Below are 18,367 nucleotides of genomic sequence, written 5' to 3' on the forward strand. Positions count from 1 at the left end.
TGGCTTCGTCATTGATTATTTTCTCCGTAAAATTGTAATGTCCGCTTTATTTTGGGCCCTGTTTCATCGTTTCTTCTCTATTGGGCCTAAATTTCCCACTTCCCTCCCCTTTCATCTCAGCCCACAATCAGTTTGGGCCACAACTAGTTCATTTCCCCTCCTCGCCTAGGCACAGCAAACCAAAGCCCTAATTCCCAAATCGGCCAAACCCTAACCAGAGGACCGAGGACGTGCGCGGTGTGGCGGCGAGGACGTGCGGCAGTGCGGCGGCGGCGACTTCCGGCTGCGTCGGCGGAAGGCGGCGCCAAGGCGGGTAGGAGCCTAGGCAGCGCGTCGGGCGGCGGCGACTGCAGTCTAGTCTGCAGCGTGCTCGTCGGCGGCTGCGGCAGAGGCTTCCGGCTGCGGCGTGCGCGGCTGCGTCGGCGGCAGGAGGCGCCGAGGCGTGCAGGCGGCGCGTCGACGGCTGCGGCCGTGCGGCGTTGGGGCTCGGCCAGGCGTGCAGGCCGCCAGTCCACCAGGCCACCATACAGGTACGCGATGCGGCAGCCGAACGACCACGGCTTGCCGGCCTGGCATGGATTGCGTGAGGGGCTTGATTCATTGATTCATTGCATTGATTTGTTCTAGGTAGTTCAATAGTAGTTATGTTTTCCGGTGGCGACGGCTTGTTTCATTGATTTGTTCTATAGTAGTTCAATAGTTCACTAGCACCGAAGGATTCAACTTCCTCAGTTCCTGTCTTCTTTATTTTTCAGAGTGTTAACTGTTAAGTGTATATTTATTGACAGATTGATAGTATAAAGCTGTAAATATTAGGAATTTAGATAACTTAGAACCATAATATTTAATTTTCAGTGTGTTAAATTTATATATATGATGATAGTATGAGGCTATATATGAGCTGTTGTTAGGAATTTAGAGAATTTAGAGAGGGTGTTTTCTTCGATGAACTATATAAAAACAAGAAGCAAGATGAGCAACAATCTACATTTATTGGAAGAGAATTTTTTGTACAAGTTAAAGGATGAGGACATCATCACTCATTTTTAAAATATCAAGCATTGAAAAGTTCTCCTCTAAATTGTAAGTTTTTTTTATCATTTTACCATTTTCTATCCTTTACATGTTATATATGTTGCCACTTTCATATGTCGAACAATTAGTACTTATATATGTTAAAGAATTTGGACTTATGATCAATTCTATCAATTTATAAAGTTATGGCCATATGCTATAATATTATACAATTAGTAATGTGTAATATTATACCAATTAATTATTGGACTTCTAGAAGTAAAAAGAATTTTGTTTTACCCCTACCTATTTCGAATACCCAACCTCTAAATCCTGGGCCCGCCACTGCATCAAGCCCAGAAATTTCAACAGAAGAACAACTATCACTTTCCCACTTCAAAGTGATGGAATTCTTTGATAAGCCTGTCAGCTAAACATTAAGAGAGTCATCACTTAGCACAAAATTGTACAAGCAGTGCCTTTTATCTTAACCATCATAACTACACACTGAGGGAAAAAAAAAAAGAAATATTGGTGAGTGTTCACTTACAATGTCAGCAGTAGCCAATTTAATGGCTTCCAACTTTGGAAAGCAAGCTCGTTTACTCTGCAGAAGAAACATATGTTCAGGGGAAGCAAGTAGCATAGTAACATAACTAGTAGCAATGTGGTAACAGGACACCAGACCACCAACAGACTTTACTTTGTAAGATAGTTGTGAGAGATGTACACACAGGCAACCTGTTGGTATCCATTGGTATTACCAGTGCACACAAATTATAAAAACAAAATTATTTTCCCACACACATTGTTTTGTACTGTTCTAAACAGTATAAGATACCTGTAGTAGCTGATGCCCTTCATTAAGACTGTAGCCAAGAATCCAGAACATATACGCCAACTGAAAATTTATATAATGGTATCAGGATCAGAATATTGCTGCTCTCAAGATAATGGACACCATCAAATCATAGAGGATCCTGATACTATAATCATCAATCCAGCGTGAAACTTGGACAGGCATCAGCAATATCATGAGAGTGAAAGTCAGTTGTGATACTATTGGATTATTTAAGTACTATAACATTGTGCAAATAGAACAATTTACCGACTATACCTGTGATGATTATGTTATAGTCTAGGACTCACTAGACACTAGTTAATGTTCATTATTTGGGAATGTATATATGTGTTTTCCATTTTTCTTCCCTTTTTGTGGGTGGGCCAACAACTAACTGAACAGGAAAGAAGAAGACAATATTATAATGTAAACCTAAACCTATTATAAGAATTCTTGGGAAACAAAAAAGAAAAGACCATGGAAACCTACTGTCACAGCAGGAGCTCTCCCAAGTCCAGCGGTACAGTGTATATATGTTACCCCACCATTATGGTTGACAAGCTTGTGCAGTTTGCTAATCACAGCAGGAAGCCTCAATCGCAAATCAAAAGCATCAAAATCCCTGGTGTAATTAAACATTATGCCACTTTAAGACTTTGAAAATATGGACAGAACAGACAATGGAAAAGGCATTCAAGTCAATGCAGGAAAAGTTACATTTGACAAATAAATGCTGATTCAAGGAAAGATGAATCATCTATTCCAAAAATAGAAGAGCATAGGAATTATAATTGGAAAGAGAAGGGGGAAAAGAGATAGACGTTCAGATCATGCCATCTTGTAGACATTATTAATGAAAATAAAGGGATTTCTATTGCATTTGACATAGACTACACCAAATCACCAAAATTCTTAGTTTCTCAAAGTAAAACGAAGTTATAGAACTTTAGGTACCTAATTTCGGCACGACAGTGCTCTATATCTTTACATTGTAGACAATATTCTTGAATGGCACAGATGTCAACTCCAAAATATCTGAACTGGTTAAGGATGGAATACAACTATTCACTGAAAGAACACATTGGGCAGCAATGGAAACAACAAGCAACTATGCTGTCAGTATAAAATAGAACTATTTTTATGAGATGTACAATATGCATTGTGCTGAATATCATAGCTGCAGAAGAAGTACAGTAGCAGGGAAGTGAGGAGCAAATGTAATTGTTCAATAGAATTATGGTTATTGTCCAATAGCACAGTAACATAATTAGGAAGAAGGCATGCTGACATAAAAGCACTCCCTATTCCAATAGTTATTTTGATAAAAAGCCATCACCAGAATTTTATAATTCTCTTCGATATAGTTGGTGTGATTCACAGTAAGTGACAGCATACATTTCAAGAATCAAGAGGCTCAAATTCTCTAAACCAGGAGAACTATGGAAAAATGATGTATTATCTATTTAATTATGAGAAATATATTAGTCCAAATCAACATATATGTAGAAAATAAAAAACAATATGAAAGAATTACGGAAATACGTACTAATGTAGTTATCATATATAATACAATGAGAAAAGAAGACCATAGTCAAATGCTTTATTATTGAGCAAAAATGATGGTATTATTTTTATCATCTTTTAGAGGAATCTATCTAAATATAGTTAATCAGCCCGTGTTAGTAGAAGCATGTATCGTCATGCATCAACATATCATGAGATTATTAGTTATAGCTAAGTACACCGGCGTAATCATACTTAGCATATCACGAGACTATCGGGTAATGGACAATTATCTTTAATTGTGCTAGAGAAAAAATATCATACTTAGCATATCACGAGACTATCAGGTAATGGACAATTATCTTTAATTGTGCTAGAAAAAAAAAAGTACTCCCTTCGTCCCATAAAAAACCAACTTAGGACTGGATGTGACACATCCTAGTAAAACGAATCTAGACATGCATATGTTCAGATTTGTTGTACTAGAATGTGCCACACTAGTTCTACATTCGTTTTTTTGGAACAAAAGGAGTAAATTACAATCCATACTATGTATTCTAAAAAATTCTTACAAATTTTCATATAATGTTATCCTTTAACCATTTTCATTTACACAATAGCTAACTTTACATTTTAATTTGGACCACCATATTTTATCCATCTCCAAGTCCGGTGACTCAGTAATCACGTCGCACATTAACTCTCTCTCTCTCTCTCTCTCTCTCCATTTTCTTCTTTCATCTGACAGTTGGATAACCGATAGATCTAGCAAGAAAGAGCCCGGATATAGCGCCTTCGCTCTTCGTCGGGTCAGCTCCTGCCTTCCAAAGTCCCTGCAAGCCCGACATCTCCGACCTCAATTGCAACCATAACAATAGTGTGCATCATGATAGGGGAGGAGAAAAAGACTTGTCGGTTACTAGAGGTTAAGGCTGTGCATGTAAGGCAAAGGGGAGGAACGATGGTGGCTCATGGAGAAAGAGCGGTGATGGCGGTGCGTAGAGTGACAGTTAGCAGTTGCAGGTGGTATGAGGAATTTGTCGTCGACACAATCTTTTAATTTTTTTCCTAAGTATTGATGATACGTGGGTCACCAGTTATATAAAGAAATAGCTTTTAAAATATTAGCTTGCCCTAAAATAAATGTCAAAACTTTTGACCGTCCGTCTTTGAAAAGTTTATGAAAAAATTAAAATAAATTAGTCACACGTAAAATATTATTCATGTTTTATCATCTAATAACAATAAAAATACTAATCATAAAAAATTTTAAATAAAAAAAAAGTTAAACGCCGGACGTAAACCGTAATAAAAAACTACACTTAATTAGGGACGGATGGAGCGGTAAATAAAAATATGGAGATAAGGTTGGAGTATCGCTACTTGAGATAAAGAAAAAGAAACCTCTCGTTGTCTCCTCCGCTCCTTGCCTCCTTGCGCCGCCGCCAAGACGAGTGGCGGCTGAACAAGGGAGGGCCGGGCGGCGATCTCCATCGCAGCGGAGGGGAGGGGATCCTGGTGCGTCTTCTTTCTGATTCATCTCTCTCTCTCTCTCTCTCTCTCTCTCTCCCACCCCACCGGGACTGGAATTTGCGGGATTGCGTTCGTAAACCCTACTAGCTTCTCTTCTAGATCTTCTCCTCCTCCTTAATTTGATAGCCTTAAACCTCTCTTAAATAAATAATTCAAGTAATAACAGTTTGTTTGTTCACCCAAAAGTTTGGGGGTTCAACTGAACCCCCATGTCCCAAGTTGGATCCGCCCCTGTGTCGAGGTCTTGGTGGTGGTGGGTACCATTTCAGAATCAAACCTCATTTCCCATGCATAAAGTAGTATGTATAGTGTGTTTACTTAATTTTAGGAGAGAAATAGAATGCTCCATTCACACATACTAGCACTCATTTTGTCATCAGTAATGGAGATGTCATCACTACTACTCCCCATGCCATGCAAAATAAATATCCATATTACCGTTTCATTGCCCACATTATGATCTTTAATTCGGAAATAATAAGGCATTGCAGCGAGAAATCCATGGCATGGGGAGGTCTCTTCTTGAGCTTCAGCCGTCCCTCACAGGACCAACAGAAGTCATGCCTTTCAGCTGCTGGTGGTTTCAACTATGATGCGCCTCTCCATGGTGCCTCAAGACCAAAATCAGTAGCTAAATTGACTGCGGGAGATACTGAAGCAAGTGACAAAGCGCTTGTCGAGCGCGGCTTCTTCGTGAACCGTTCACGTGTTCTGGTTGGCTCTGGCACTACCACCTTCAACCATGCCAAATCCGCGCTTCTCTCCTGGAAGTAAAGCCCAAGAACTACAAATTTTGTTATGTTGTTCATCTGGTCTCCATAACCAAGCAAACTGGTGTATATCTAGGCATTTGGCACTAGGCTGGGCAAATGTGGAACCCGACACACCGGTGAAGGCTGGAACAAGGTTCTGCATTTGTTACAAGGAGCTGATCCCTTGGGTCATGTTGCCCCTCCAGATTGCCTATGTGACCGATGGCAATGGAGGCAACTCCTCAGGCCATGGAAAAGGCTGCGTTTTTGCTTATGGTAGCGGCACTCTACAAGGCCATCTGCTGGTACGCCTGCCTCCTAATCTCATCAAGTAACAATGAAACATTGTAGTACTCACTACTCAGTAATGTAAAATGTTCAGAATGCAGTGCAGAGTTGCAGGTGTTTTTTTACTGAATGAGTTGGATGATCATATTTTGATGGTTTGCAGGCAGGGGAGGAGAGGTTCTCGGTGCAGCTGGACGAAGACGATCAGGTGTGGTACGAGGTGATGTCCTTCTCGAAGCCAGCACACATCCTGTCCAGCCTCTGCTACCCGTACGTGCAGCTGAGGCAGAAGCATTTCGCGCATCAGTCAGGGCAGGCACTGCTCAGGCATGTTGCCAGCCGCTCCAGGGACACACGGTGATCGACTTCGTCTGCAGATTTGATCTTTTCTTCAGGAGTAGTCTTCGCATGTTGTGAGTGAGCCTGCTTGTATGTTCCTGTATCTATGTCCGAATCTGCTCCTGAGAGCATTATTAGTTTGTAGTTTGAATTTTTGAGCTCAGGGTAATTATTTAGCATTTGTGCTTTGTTGTTAAGTTTTAGATCAAATTGAGGTGTTATGGTGATGTAAATTCAGATTTCCATGGTTTGTTACTAAATCAAAAGGAAGAATGAAAGATAAGCACAAGAGGAACCCCACAGTTCCACGGAACAGGTAGAAGAGACGTCTTGCACCAGGCAAACGCCCCTTGTTTATAGTGATGAGAGTATGGATTATCTGTTTGTCCCCTTTACCATGGTAGTAGAGTACTCAATGGATTAGCAACTTTTTCCATGTCTGTCACTGTCACTAGAAGAAGCTTTGCTAGTGCAAGTGTTATCTGAGTTGAGCAGACTTGCAGCAGCAACTGCTGCTTGATTTTCATTTCATTTTATTGCCTTCATTATTGGTCAGCTTAGCGTTAAGCATTCAAGCATAGCCTCTGCTCATCAGAGGAAAGAGAAAGATGATGTCAAAATTTATGCATGTTTGCTGGCCTGCACATTAGTGCACTGTATATTGTTCTGTCTGTCCACCCATAAAGTTTGAATACAAACTTCAGTCTTTTTTCATCACATTAACCTATTATACACACATAACTTTTCAGCCACATCATCTTTAATTTTAACCAAAATCCAAACTTTTGTACTGAACTAAACACAGCCAAAAAGAAGAAGAAAGCGTCCTCCCCTCCACGCAAGCAAGCAAAAAATAAAAAAAATAAAAAATTTTTCATGTGATGAAGTTGATAAATCTCACATCTAATAAATACTCCTCCAGTTTCATTTTAATTGATGTTTTGGACAATACACGGTCTACCAGATATATCTTTGACCTTATTTTTCTATTATAATATATACAATATATAAATACATGTTTACTTTTATTAAATATTTTTAAAGTTATTGATGGTTAAATTTATAAAAGTTTAATCTCAACCTTATTCAAAACGTCAATCAGAGCGAGCAGTTAGTTTCCACGGTATATTTTCCCGGTTTGGGTTAGGCCATCCATCCTCCATCCCTGGGCGCTTGCTGGGCCTCGGCGGATCCCCCGAAGCAGCCGCCGCAACAACGAGAGAAAGGCAACAAATCAATCAATTCCCCCATCTTCCTCGTTCTCTCCGCCTCCTCCCCACTCTCCATTTATACTCCTCTTCTCCTCTCCATCGCCGCATTGCTCGCCACCCCGACGACGACGACGACGACGGCGACGGCGGAGGAGTAGAGACAGAGAGATGGCCGCCGCGTCCTCCTTCACCGCCGCCGCCAAGTTCTTGGCGCCGGTGTCCGCGAGATCCGCCGGGGACTACAAGCCGCCGCTCCCGCTCCCGGCCTCCGCCTCCCTCAGGCCCGGGAGGAAGCCCGCGCCCCGCCTCCGCACCGCGCTCGCCGTCTCCTCCGACGTGCTCCCCGGGAACAAGGCCGCCCCCGCCGCCGCCGCCCACTCCGTACGAACCAAATCCCACATCTCTTCTTGCTTCTTCTCTCCCTCTCTGAAATGATCCCAAAATATATATATATATATATATATATATATATATATATATATATATATATATATATATATATATATATATATATATATATATATATATATATATATATATATATATATATATATATATATATATATATATATATATATATATATATATATATATATATATATATGTGTGTGTGTGTGTGTGTGTGTGTGTGTCCGATCTTGCGGGGCGCCGCCGCAGTTTAGCTACTTGAGATGTGGTAAAATTTCCGATCCTGGGTGTTCCGGTTTGTAGATTCGTCGTCATTCCTGAGGTGGTTTAATTCTAGAACATAGTTAAGATTACACGCGCTGCTTGGAATTTTTTTTATGCTAGGCTACTTTACTGAATCTCATGTTGAGCAGCTAGTTCTCAGTACTAAAAATGGCACTTTCTTTTAGTTAGATCGAAAGTGTTCCGGAAAGCTGCCCTCTTGGCGACTTCCTTACTGTGACTGTCCAACCTTTTAAGCGGTTTTGTATTCTCGATTGAGATTTCTTTAGTGCAAATAAGAGGTCACCAACAAGCAACTAGAATTCATTGTTTGCCACGAATTTGGTGATGCAATTTACTACTAAACCTGATGGAATCTGGAAATGCAAAGTTTAAAGGGAAGGATCCGTCCTTGCAATTTCAGAACTGGAGAATGTTGCCTCACTTCTTGAAATGCAGCTTGCAATTTTGTAGCCACTGTGGTGCTTCGATAGGGAAAACTCATCTTGTCTGCTGTTACAAGTGTTAATAGTAGCCTTCTTGATTCATATCGTTTCATTTTCCACAGGCTGTCACGCGGGAAGAGGCTTTGGAGCTGTACGAGGACATGGTTCTTGGCCGTATTTTCGAGGATATGTGCGCGCAAATGTACTACCGTGGCAAGATGTTTGGTTTTGTCCATTTATACAATGGGCAAGAAGCTGTCTCCACTGGCTTCATCAAGCTGCTCAACCAAGCTGACTGTGTTGTCAGCACATACCGTGACCACGTCCATGCCCTATCCAAGGGTGTCCCTGCACGTTCTGTCATGGCTGAGCTTTTCGGTAAGGCCACTGGCTGCTGCCGTGGACAAGGTGGTTCTATGCACATGTTCTCTGAACCCCACAACCTCCTTGGAGGTTTTGCCTTCATCGGAGAGGGCATCCCTGTTGCTACTGGTGCTGCCTTTGCTGCTAAATACCGCCATGAGGTGCTCAAGCAGTCTAGCCCTGATGGACTTGATGTAACCCTGGCATTCTTTGGTGATGGTACCTGTAACAATGGCCAATTCTTTGAGTGCCTGAACATGGCTCAGCTTTGGAAGCTTCCTATTGTGTTTGTTGTGGAGAACAATCTATGGGCAATTGGGATGTCGCATCTTAGGGCTACTTCAGACCCAGAGATTTATAAGAAGGGTCCAGCGTTTGGAATGCCCGGCGTGCATGTTGATGGGATGGATGTCCTGAAGGTCAGGGAGGTGGCTAAGGAGGCCATTGAGAGGGCAAGGAGAGGTGAAGGACCGACTCTTGTGGAGTGTGAGACTTACCGGTTCAGAGGGCATTCTCTTGCTGATCCAGATGAGCTCAGGAGACCTGGTAAGGGTCACCTTCCTTGTTCATTTTTTAGTTCAATGGTGTCTACTAGGCTAACTAAACAGAGAAATGGAAACTATAAGGAAAATATTCAGGCACTTAGGTTTCTAATATTTTTAATACCGTTTTGTTTCATGTCTGAGTAAGTACAATACACTTCACAAACTTTGTACTAATTCACCACATAATTTCCCTCAGGCAAGGTCCTCTGATCCTGTTTAGTGACGTCGTAATTTTATAACTATCTAGAATTTTTGATCTGCTTATATCACTGAAGGAGTACTTATATCCTTATTTCAATGAAGGAGTGTTAATAAGATTTCTGCATGTACATGCAAAAATTTTGCTTCCAAATTTAGTATATCCTGTTTCATCAGATCAGTATACGCATGATCTTCTTTGCTGATGAATAACTAATAGGGTTATTTGATACTTAATGAAAATTTATTAAAATTAGTTATTGCTATAGAATAGTCTGGTGGAATGTTTGTATTTTTATGCCAATTGAACTATTGAACAAAAAGAAATTCTCGAAGTCTGTAGCTTTTGTTCTTATCGTCATCCCAGTCATCTTATCTGACATGTCAACATCCTGACAGTTATTGCTAGATTGTTTGGTAGTTACTTCATAGGACATTTGGCACCCCTTTTTTCAACTATCATTTTGACAATGAAAAACATCAGTTTTTGGGAGAAACAAAGAGTTGTTGATTAATAGGATCTCATGAGTCATCATTGTTTAAATGTGCTTGCAATACATACAATCATTAAGTAGGGTTGATATGTGAGTTGTGTCCTACATTTGTTAGTTTTTTTTGTCTACTTTGATCTTGAGTAAATATGCCCTTGTTTATATCTACCAATTCTGTTTGATTTTTGTAACCTCACCGATATTCTTCATGATCTATCTTTTTTGTTTGGCTGTGTATATTCGTCATATTTAGTTTTATACTTTGATTCATAGCCACTGTAACTCATGATGTTTTTTTATTGGTCTATATCTGAAACTATATTCTCATTATTCATTTTATGGTTTGTATCATCACACAGTTATTGAATCCTTAAGTCAGCTGTACAGTTTCTTTCCTCCTAATTTGCTCTGACTAAATCGTCTTATGACATTGTGCACAGATGAGAAATCTCATTACGCCGCAAGGGACCCCATTACAGCCTTGAAGAAGTACATCATCGAACAGAACCTTGCAACTGAATCCGAGCTGAAGAGCATCGAGAAAAAGATCGATGATGTTGTTGAAGAGGCCGTGGAGTTCGCTGACGCAAGCCCGCTCCCTCCCCGGAGCCAGCTTCTGGAAAACGTGTTCTCAGATCCCAAGGGCTTTGGAATTGGCCCTGACGGGAAGTACCGGTGTGAGGATCCCTTGTTCACGCAAGGCACGGCCCAAGTCTGAGAGGCTCAACGAGCACGCTTATCAGTTATTATGTCATGCTTTTTCTTGTCTCTCTCTAGCTCTACCCTATCCTAGTTTTTGTCGAACCCATCGTCGTGTTAAGCGTAATGTAAGCACAACCTACTTCTTCATTTGTTTCATTCTTAGACCTCCCATATCAATATGCTCAACTGCTGCCCCAGTTTTTGCTCAGTGTGTTCGATTTGCTCTTCAGTAGTTCTATTGGTTTCAGAACAGCTGGGCCTGTAATCACTCACTCCTATGTCTGGACATGCAAAGATACTTCTGGTTTAGAGTTTCAGCTGAGTTACAGTGATTAGTTTCCTGCCTGTTATACTATATTTATAAACATCATGATGGAATGTGAGACAATATCTGCTGTCCTTGTTTTACTTTTGGCTAAACCATGGACATTGTCCCAGTCAAAAAGGTACTCCCTCCATATTTTTTTGTTGGTTAGCTAAAAAATGAACTAACCAACGTCATACATTTGTGCAAGGAGGTAGTATGAAATTTAGTATTTGCAAATGTTATAGTCTCATAAGGAAGGGCAGGTAATGGTTAGCGGAACTTACCAATAAAAAATATCAAATAAAGGTTTGAAAATTTGATCAGTAAAGTTTCTTTTTTATATATAAAAAAATGAATTTATATCCCTCTCTGTACCATAACCAGTACCATTAGACTACATGTCCTTTTGCAATTGAAGATTACAAAGAAAGTCTTATGTGCCAAAGGATCCTCTTTGAATCCCAAGTCATGGTTTACATTAGTTCTGGCTAGAGTTATGTAACGCCCCGATTTTCGTTCGGGAATAAAAATCAATTAATAATGCATTTCTAGAAATTATATTAAAAGTTAAATCAATTTAATCAAGTGAAATTATAGAGGAAATTAAAATTTCCTTTAAAAAAATCATTGGCCGGGAATATTTTGCAATATTCTTTGTGCCCCAAAAATACTCTCCGGATTTTTCCGCAAATTTTCGGAGCTCAAGAAATAATTTTAAAGTCACAAAGTTCATTTAACCAATTAGAATAAAAAGAAAAGAAAATAATCTTCCCCTTCCTCCCTTTTGGGCTTAGCCCAAGCCTTCCCCTCCACTCCCGTGGGCCGCGCGCCTCCTCCCTCTCTCGGCCGGCCCGCGCCTTGCGAAAGTCTACTTTACGTCCCCCGGTTTTCCTCCCCTCCTCCTTCCTAGGCCGGCCTCCTCCCTCGGCCCGCTCGGCTCTCTCTCTCCCTCAAGTCTGCTTTACCTCCCTCGCCCGTTTTCCCCTCTCTCTCTCCCCGACAGGTGGGACCCGAGGCCCCACCTGTCATCTTCATCCCTTACCTCCCGTCGCCCCAACCGCCGCCATGGCCGCCAAATCCTCCCACGTCACCGCCTCTCCCGCGCGTGCGTGGACGCGGTCGTCGCCCACGTCGGCGCCGTTTTCCCCCACTCTCCCCGCGAAAATCGGCGCCGGTTAACCCCTCCACCACCCCACGTCGGCGCCCCACTTCGCCGGCCGATTCCGCCACGTCCGGCCTCGATCCCGCCTTCCCGAGCCCATAAAAAGCACCCCCGTGCTCCCCTCATCCATTTCCCCTTGTTTCCCGGGCCCGGCACTCTCTCCCTCGCTCTCCCCACATCGTTCCCGCGCGCCGCCACACTCCGGCGAACTCCGGCCGCCGTTTCCCGTCGCTAGGGTCGCCGCCGCACTACTCCGCCGCCACCGCTGGCTTTGCCACCTCAAGGGCACGCTCGGCCGCCGTTTCTTCCTCCCCTTCCACCACGCGAACCACCTATCCACCGTGCTCCCGTTCTCCATCGGTCCCTGGCGAGCTCCGGCCACCTCTAGCCGCCGCCCTAGCCACTGCTGCGCCGCGCCGTTTGCACCACAGACTTCTCCGTGCCTCGCCGCACCCCGGCATCCTCTCCGTTTCCCCATTTAATCGCCGCAACCACCCTTCCACCGTGCATCCCAAGCCACCTCCACCCTATGCCGCCAGGCCGCCGTTCCGCCTTCGTCCCGAGGAGCGCCGACGTCGAGCTCCCCCGCCTTTCCCCGCCCCTCGTTGTCGCGTCCTTGGTGAGCTCCTCCTCTCCCTCCTTGCCTCCCTCCTCTGTCTCCCGTGCGTGCTGCCGCGCCGGTGGCCGCCGCCGGCGACCACCGGGCCGTGCGCCGCCGCTGTTAGGTCGGCCGGCCGGCTTGTCGCCGCCCCGCTCGCCTAGGCCGCCCGGATCCCCTTGCCGCGCCGCGCCACCGCTTTCCCGCGTGCGTCGGCCGTCGCCGCAGGAGGCCGCGCCGCCGTGAGCCGTCGCTCGGCCGGGCCGGCCTGAGCTGTGCCGTGCTCAGCCGCGCCACCCCGTGGCCGCCCGTCGGTTCCCGTGGACCGGTGGTGGACCGCCTCGGTGGTCCCGGTCCACGGTGGACCGGCGCCCTTGTGCCGCTGACCGGTGGGGCCCGCTTGCCGGCGCCGCCCCTCCCCTTTGATGACGTCAGCAACCGTCTTTGCCTTTGTAAAAATAAATAATAATTGCGCAATAATTCGTGAATAATTCTAGAAATTCATTTAAATGGCTCAAAACTTCTAAAATTCATATCTAATTCATTCGAACTCCGAATTGAGCCATTCAACTTGCAAAATTCATCTAAAATTGAGCTCTACATGTTTGTTTACTTTTTATGTACTGTTTTCTTGGTTTTTATTAGAGTTTTTCCTCGTTTTGCATGCCAGCGTGTAGTTTCCGTCGTTTCGGAAGTCCGCGGTCGCGAGGAAAAGAGTTCGGAAGATCAAAGTGAAGAAGCAAGGCAAGTCACACATTTCCCTTGAGCATATTGATCCCAATTTACAGATGTTTTACTGTTTGCAAATAAATATGCATGTTTTGCTAATTACATGGGATCCGGGTATTACCTATCTGCTCGCTTGTGCCATGTTTACTTGATATCTGTTCTTTGTCAACCATGGGTAATAAATCGCCTAGCTTGTGTTACTTTGGTGACCTAGCTAGAACTATATGCTTAGCCATGCTTAATTACCACTAGCTCAGTCGATGGGATAATTGCAGTATTAGACATTCTAGTATCTTGTTGAGCTTCGTGCTCGAGACATCTGGCCATGCTTCATGGTCGTAATTATCCAACTAAAATGCGACTGCATGGTGGGCTGTGGGTGCATGGTTTTGCTGGTCGCACCCATGTCAGTTAAGGACCGGTTCGCGGAATGCCCTGGAAGAACTTATTGTACTTACCACAAGCCAGCGTGGGCAACGACTGGGCTTGTAGTGTAGCTTTCCTCTAGCCGACGCATCCAGGCAAGGGTGGGCGTGATGGAGTTTGGATGGGCCCTGCGACGGCCTATGCGGCTTCCGGATTCACCTAGGCACGAGAAGGGACTGCCCACTGCCTTGCGAGGAGTGGGGGTGAAACCTGAGGTGTGGTGTGCTTGGTTAGAGGGGGTTATGCGAAGGGTCCTGTCACGGCCTCTTTCCGGTATGTCGTGGTGGCATGTCGGCGCACGGAAACGTGTCGTTGGGCTGTGTCTTGTGGGTACAGTTGTACACCTCTGATCAGAGTAAAACTATTCGAATAGCCGTGACCGCGGTTATGAGCGGTCGACCAGATTCACCGTGATTAGTCCCATCTTAATAAGTCGACCCAATACACTGTAGTTCAGGTGGATTGGTTGGACCTGTTCAACGTGGTGTAGCGTTGATCAGTGGAGATTTAATGTTACTTTAATTACTCAACAGTTTTACTGTTTTGCTCAATAAAATGTTTTACAACCGCCTTTATGCAAATAGCCACAAACCCCTCCTTGTATCCCCTTGCACATCTGCATCGTTGGTGTGGCTTGCTGAGTACGGTGGTTGTACTCAGTCTTGCTATTATTCCCCCTTTTCAGAAGTGTAGTGCTTCTGAGCTGAAGATGGAGTTAGAGGACCAAGGCTCAGACCCCAGTTGAGTTTTGCCTGTGGAGTGGAGCTGAAGCCCCGCTAGGATCGCCTTTTTCCGCTGCTGTCGTTCTGTTTCGGTGTGAGGACTAAGTGCCTCTTCCGTAAGTATTTTACGCTTTATTTACGTTTGGAACTGTATATTACTTGTCGTTTTGTGTACCCTGGCTAGTCCTGGACAGGGATTTAATACGCAAAATAGTCTGAAAATTTGGGTTAAATTTCTGGGCATGACAAGTTAAGATTTACCAAACGTTCTAACGATTTTCTTCCGTTCTTGGCTAGGGACTTGCATTCTGCCTGTAAAACCGACCCTGAGACCATGTGTGTTCGGCTAGATGCCGCGCTCGAATAGAGCTGTGGCTTACCATCTCCAATTGTAGGACAACTCGACTCGTATGGATGAAAATGACTTGTGTACGGAGAAAACTGCCTCTACCACATCTATACCTAATAAAAAAATTCGTAATGCTTCCGTGAGGTTTTTTTGTCCGTCGCCGGTTTCCTGAACGCACACGCGGTTTTTTCGTCCATCTTTTGTCCATGCACAATCCTATTCGGTTAGCAATAGCCATGGAAAAAATTGCAAAAAAAAAAGGGCGGCCGCCGACGCCACCACCGCCGCCGGAGGGAGCCGCCGCTGCCGGATCCGCACGCGGATGAAGCCGACGCCATCGCAGCCGTTGGGAGGGCGCCGTCGCCGTCAAGGCCGACGGGGAGAGAGAGAGGGGGAGGGACGGCCGTCGCCGCCGTCTCCGCCGCACCCCGCCGTCGCTGCGCCAAGCCGACGAGACGGGAAGGAGGGGGGAGAGGGAGCGCGGCCGCCGCGGACGCCGTCGTCGCCGCCGTTGGGACGGCGCCGTCTCCGCCGAACCCCGCCGTTGCCGCGCCGAGCCGGCGAGAAAGGAGGGAGATGGGAAGGGAAGCGGCGCCGGTGGCGGAGGAAGCCGCCGGCTGGGGGGAGGGGGAGAGGGGGCGGCGCCGCCGGAGGGGAGGGGGAGGGGAAGCGGCGGCCCTCTAGCCTCCCTCTCGCGGCAGATCCGCCGTCGCGCCGCCGACGCCGCCTCTCCCCCCTCCCCCCAGCTGGCCGCCTCCCCCGCCACCGGCGTCGCTTCCCCTCCCCCACCCCCACGGCGGCGCGGCCCCCTCCCCCCCTCTTCCGTGGCGCTGCCCCCTCCCCCCCTCTCCCGCCTCTCCCCCTCCCCCCAGTCGCCCGCCTCCCCCGCCACCAGTCGCTGCCCGCGGTAGGGCAGGTATGCCGCCGCCTCGCCTCGGCCGCGAGATCGCCGGTCGCTACCGCCGCCGCCGCCGCCACTCGCCGACTCGCGGTGCGAGAGGGAGGAGAATGAGTTGGGGAGGGGGCGGGGGGGAGGGGTGGGGAGGGTTAGGGTTTTGATAAGGCCGTGGGCCGACCGGAAGGGACGGAAATAAGTCTATTTTAGGTCCCTCAGGCCGGAAATAAGTCTGTATTAGGTCCCTCAGGCCGAAAAAAAAAGAGAAGTTCATTTTTAGTGCTTCATTTTTTCAGAAGCATTTATAATTATAGTTATTAAATGTGTTTATTTCTAAGCAAACCTAAAAGGAAGGATTTTCTTTCTTTTTCCAATTAAATAATTATTAAATGATATTTGTATTATTAAAATTAGCAATTAAGTTCTGAAAATTCCAATAAAATTCCAAAGAGCGTAACTAATCATGGAGAATTTAATAAAATTAAATTTAACAATGTCATTTTATTTCTCGTACTTGCTTTACTTGTAAATTTATTTAATTATACACATACCTACTTAAAAATACCAAATATTTCAGCGAATTTGTATTTTAATTAATTTGCATATTTTTACTGATCTGTGCGCTTCCCAGTGCAACGCACGGGCACTTTTGCTAAACTAAACAACAATTTTGGTCAATATACACACTCCGTAATCACCCGGTGCAACGCACGGGCACTTTTGCTAGTTATTTTTATATTCTTTTATTTTGAAACAGAAACGAATGTGCAAGAAACAAAAAAATAAAAATTATTGAATACAGATATGGGATGAATAAGAAGCGGAATGAATACTTTCACGGATATTTGTTGGACCATAAAAACCCCTTACGAGGCTTCCGAAATCAACCGAGAGATAAAGTTCGTTTAAATTTTAACAACTCTATATACATATAGAGGTATTGTATGGACATATATAAACTAATAGTATCATTTGGTTTTATTACAATAAAGATACACAGTTACACTAGGCACCATAAAAAGCTCCAACATTAATAAGAAATATCAGGCCATTATAAACATATCATATTTGTTGACGTCGAATCACGCCATCACACCTTGAGCATGTTATGTGCAACCTGCTGTTAACAACTAAATTTGGTAACATATGTGTCAGGAAAGAGGATTTGATCAAAGCGGAGTCGGAGGCGGAGATCGGGTTCAAAAGCAGAGCAGAAATCGGCTGGAGTCCAGATCGGCTACGGTTAGGATCGGCTGGGTCTGAGTCGGGCTAAATAAGCCGATACAGCCGATTCCGACAATACGACTTGTACGCGATATCGGGTTTAAGTTAATGTACTTCAAGATGATTGCCACGCACGGATAAAGTCCTGGGAAGGCAATTGTATCTATTAATTAGGATGTTTTATGTGAATTCCTTATAGATAAATGTGGGCAAAAGTCCGCCGCAAAGACTTATGGTATCTTAGAGTTTGTTAGAGATAATAGTCGTGTCCGGTATGGGCATATCTTGTAATTCTCGGGTATAAATAGACCCCGAGCCCTATGTAATTTTTTAACACACACGTTCAATACAATCTCGGCGCATCGCCACCCTTTTTGCTTTAGTTTTGTTTCGACGAGTTCTTGCTTTCGGGTTGAGCTGCATCGGTTTCGATCTTCAACAAGAGGTAAAATTCGTTATGACGGACTGCATTCTTAGGATTAGTGCTTCCATCTTCATGACACTCTAATCTTGTTCATGTAATTCGTCGAGCTGTCATATATCTTACATAATCTCTAGCAATATCGCCACCTAATCTACTATCGGCCAATATCTGTATGCAGAAGGCAGCCGATTAGGTTAGATCTTGACGTTGATCTAGATTATATAAGATATCTACCATTTTACGAAACTTCTAGCGGCTTGATTGTCTAGATATCGTTCTTCTTTTCATACTTAATGCTGCATCAGTTGAGTTTGATCTATTAAGTCGTGCTTAGAATATCGATCTCTAGCCTGCCTTCTAGTTGCCGATTAGAATAGCATCGGAGTTTCAGCCGATCGTATCTGATTTAGCTATATTTATTCTATATGCCTCATTGATACGTTAAATATGCCCTTTATATCAAGATATTGCTGTATCTAAATATGTTAGGCCTTTGTTTGATATATTATTCTTGCTTTAATATCCTGACATAGAGTAGTATCGGAGTATTAGCCGATACATGATAGATCTACCTGATCGGCTACGCTATAAACATATATAGTCCTGTTATTGATATATATTTCGATCTAAGTGATT

The 18,367-nt window shown here is 44.4% G+C and overlaps 2 protein-coding genes across 6 annotated transcripts; both read left to right on the forward strand.

The window, feature by feature from the left end:
* The first annotated feature begins 205 nt into the window (after nt 1-205).
* On the forward strand, nt 206-6,559 carry LOC4334967 (UPF0548 protein At2g17695). Of its 5 annotated transcripts, none has more exons than XM_015780740.3 (4): nt 206-4,876; nt 5,374-5,661; nt 5,738-5,948; nt 6,095-6,559. In XM_015780740.3, exons 2-4 carry the CDS (start codon nt 5,393-5,395, stop codon nt 6,290-6,292), a joined length of 678 nt encoding a protein of 225 aa, XP_015636226.1. In that variant the 5' UTR covers nt 206-4,876; nt 5,374-5,392; the 3' UTR covers nt 6,293-6,559. The 5 variants fall into 5 exon arrangements, with proteins under 5 accessions (XP_015636226.1, XP_015636225.1, XP_015636227.1 ...); XM_015780739.3 differs by having other exon boundaries at nt 5,383-5,661; XM_015780741.3 differs by having other exon boundaries at nt 206-530.
* An 814-nt stretch (nt 6,560-7,373) lies between these two features.
* LOC4334968 (pyruvate dehydrogenase E1 component subunit alpha-3, chloroplastic-like) lies at nt 7,374-11,283 on the forward strand. Its single transcript, NM_001402332.1, has 3 exons — nt 7,374-7,862; nt 8,719-9,505; nt 10,634-11,283. The coding sequence occupies exons 1-3, from the start codon at nt 7,650-7,652 to the stop codon at nt 10,909-10,911; spliced, it is 1,278 nt and encodes a 425-aa protein (NP_001389261.1). The 5' UTR covers nt 7,374-7,649; the 3' UTR covers nt 10,912-11,283.
* The last annotated feature ends 7,084 nt before the right edge of the window (nt 11,284-18,367 follow it).

The sequence above is a fragment of the Oryza sativa genome, chromosome 4 (assembly GCF_034140825.1).
Source record: "Oryza sativa Japonica Group chromosome 4, ASM3414082v1".
NCBI classification, from domain to species: domain Eukaryota; kingdom Viridiplantae; phylum Streptophyta; class Magnoliopsida; order Poales; family Poaceae; genus Oryza; species Oryza sativa.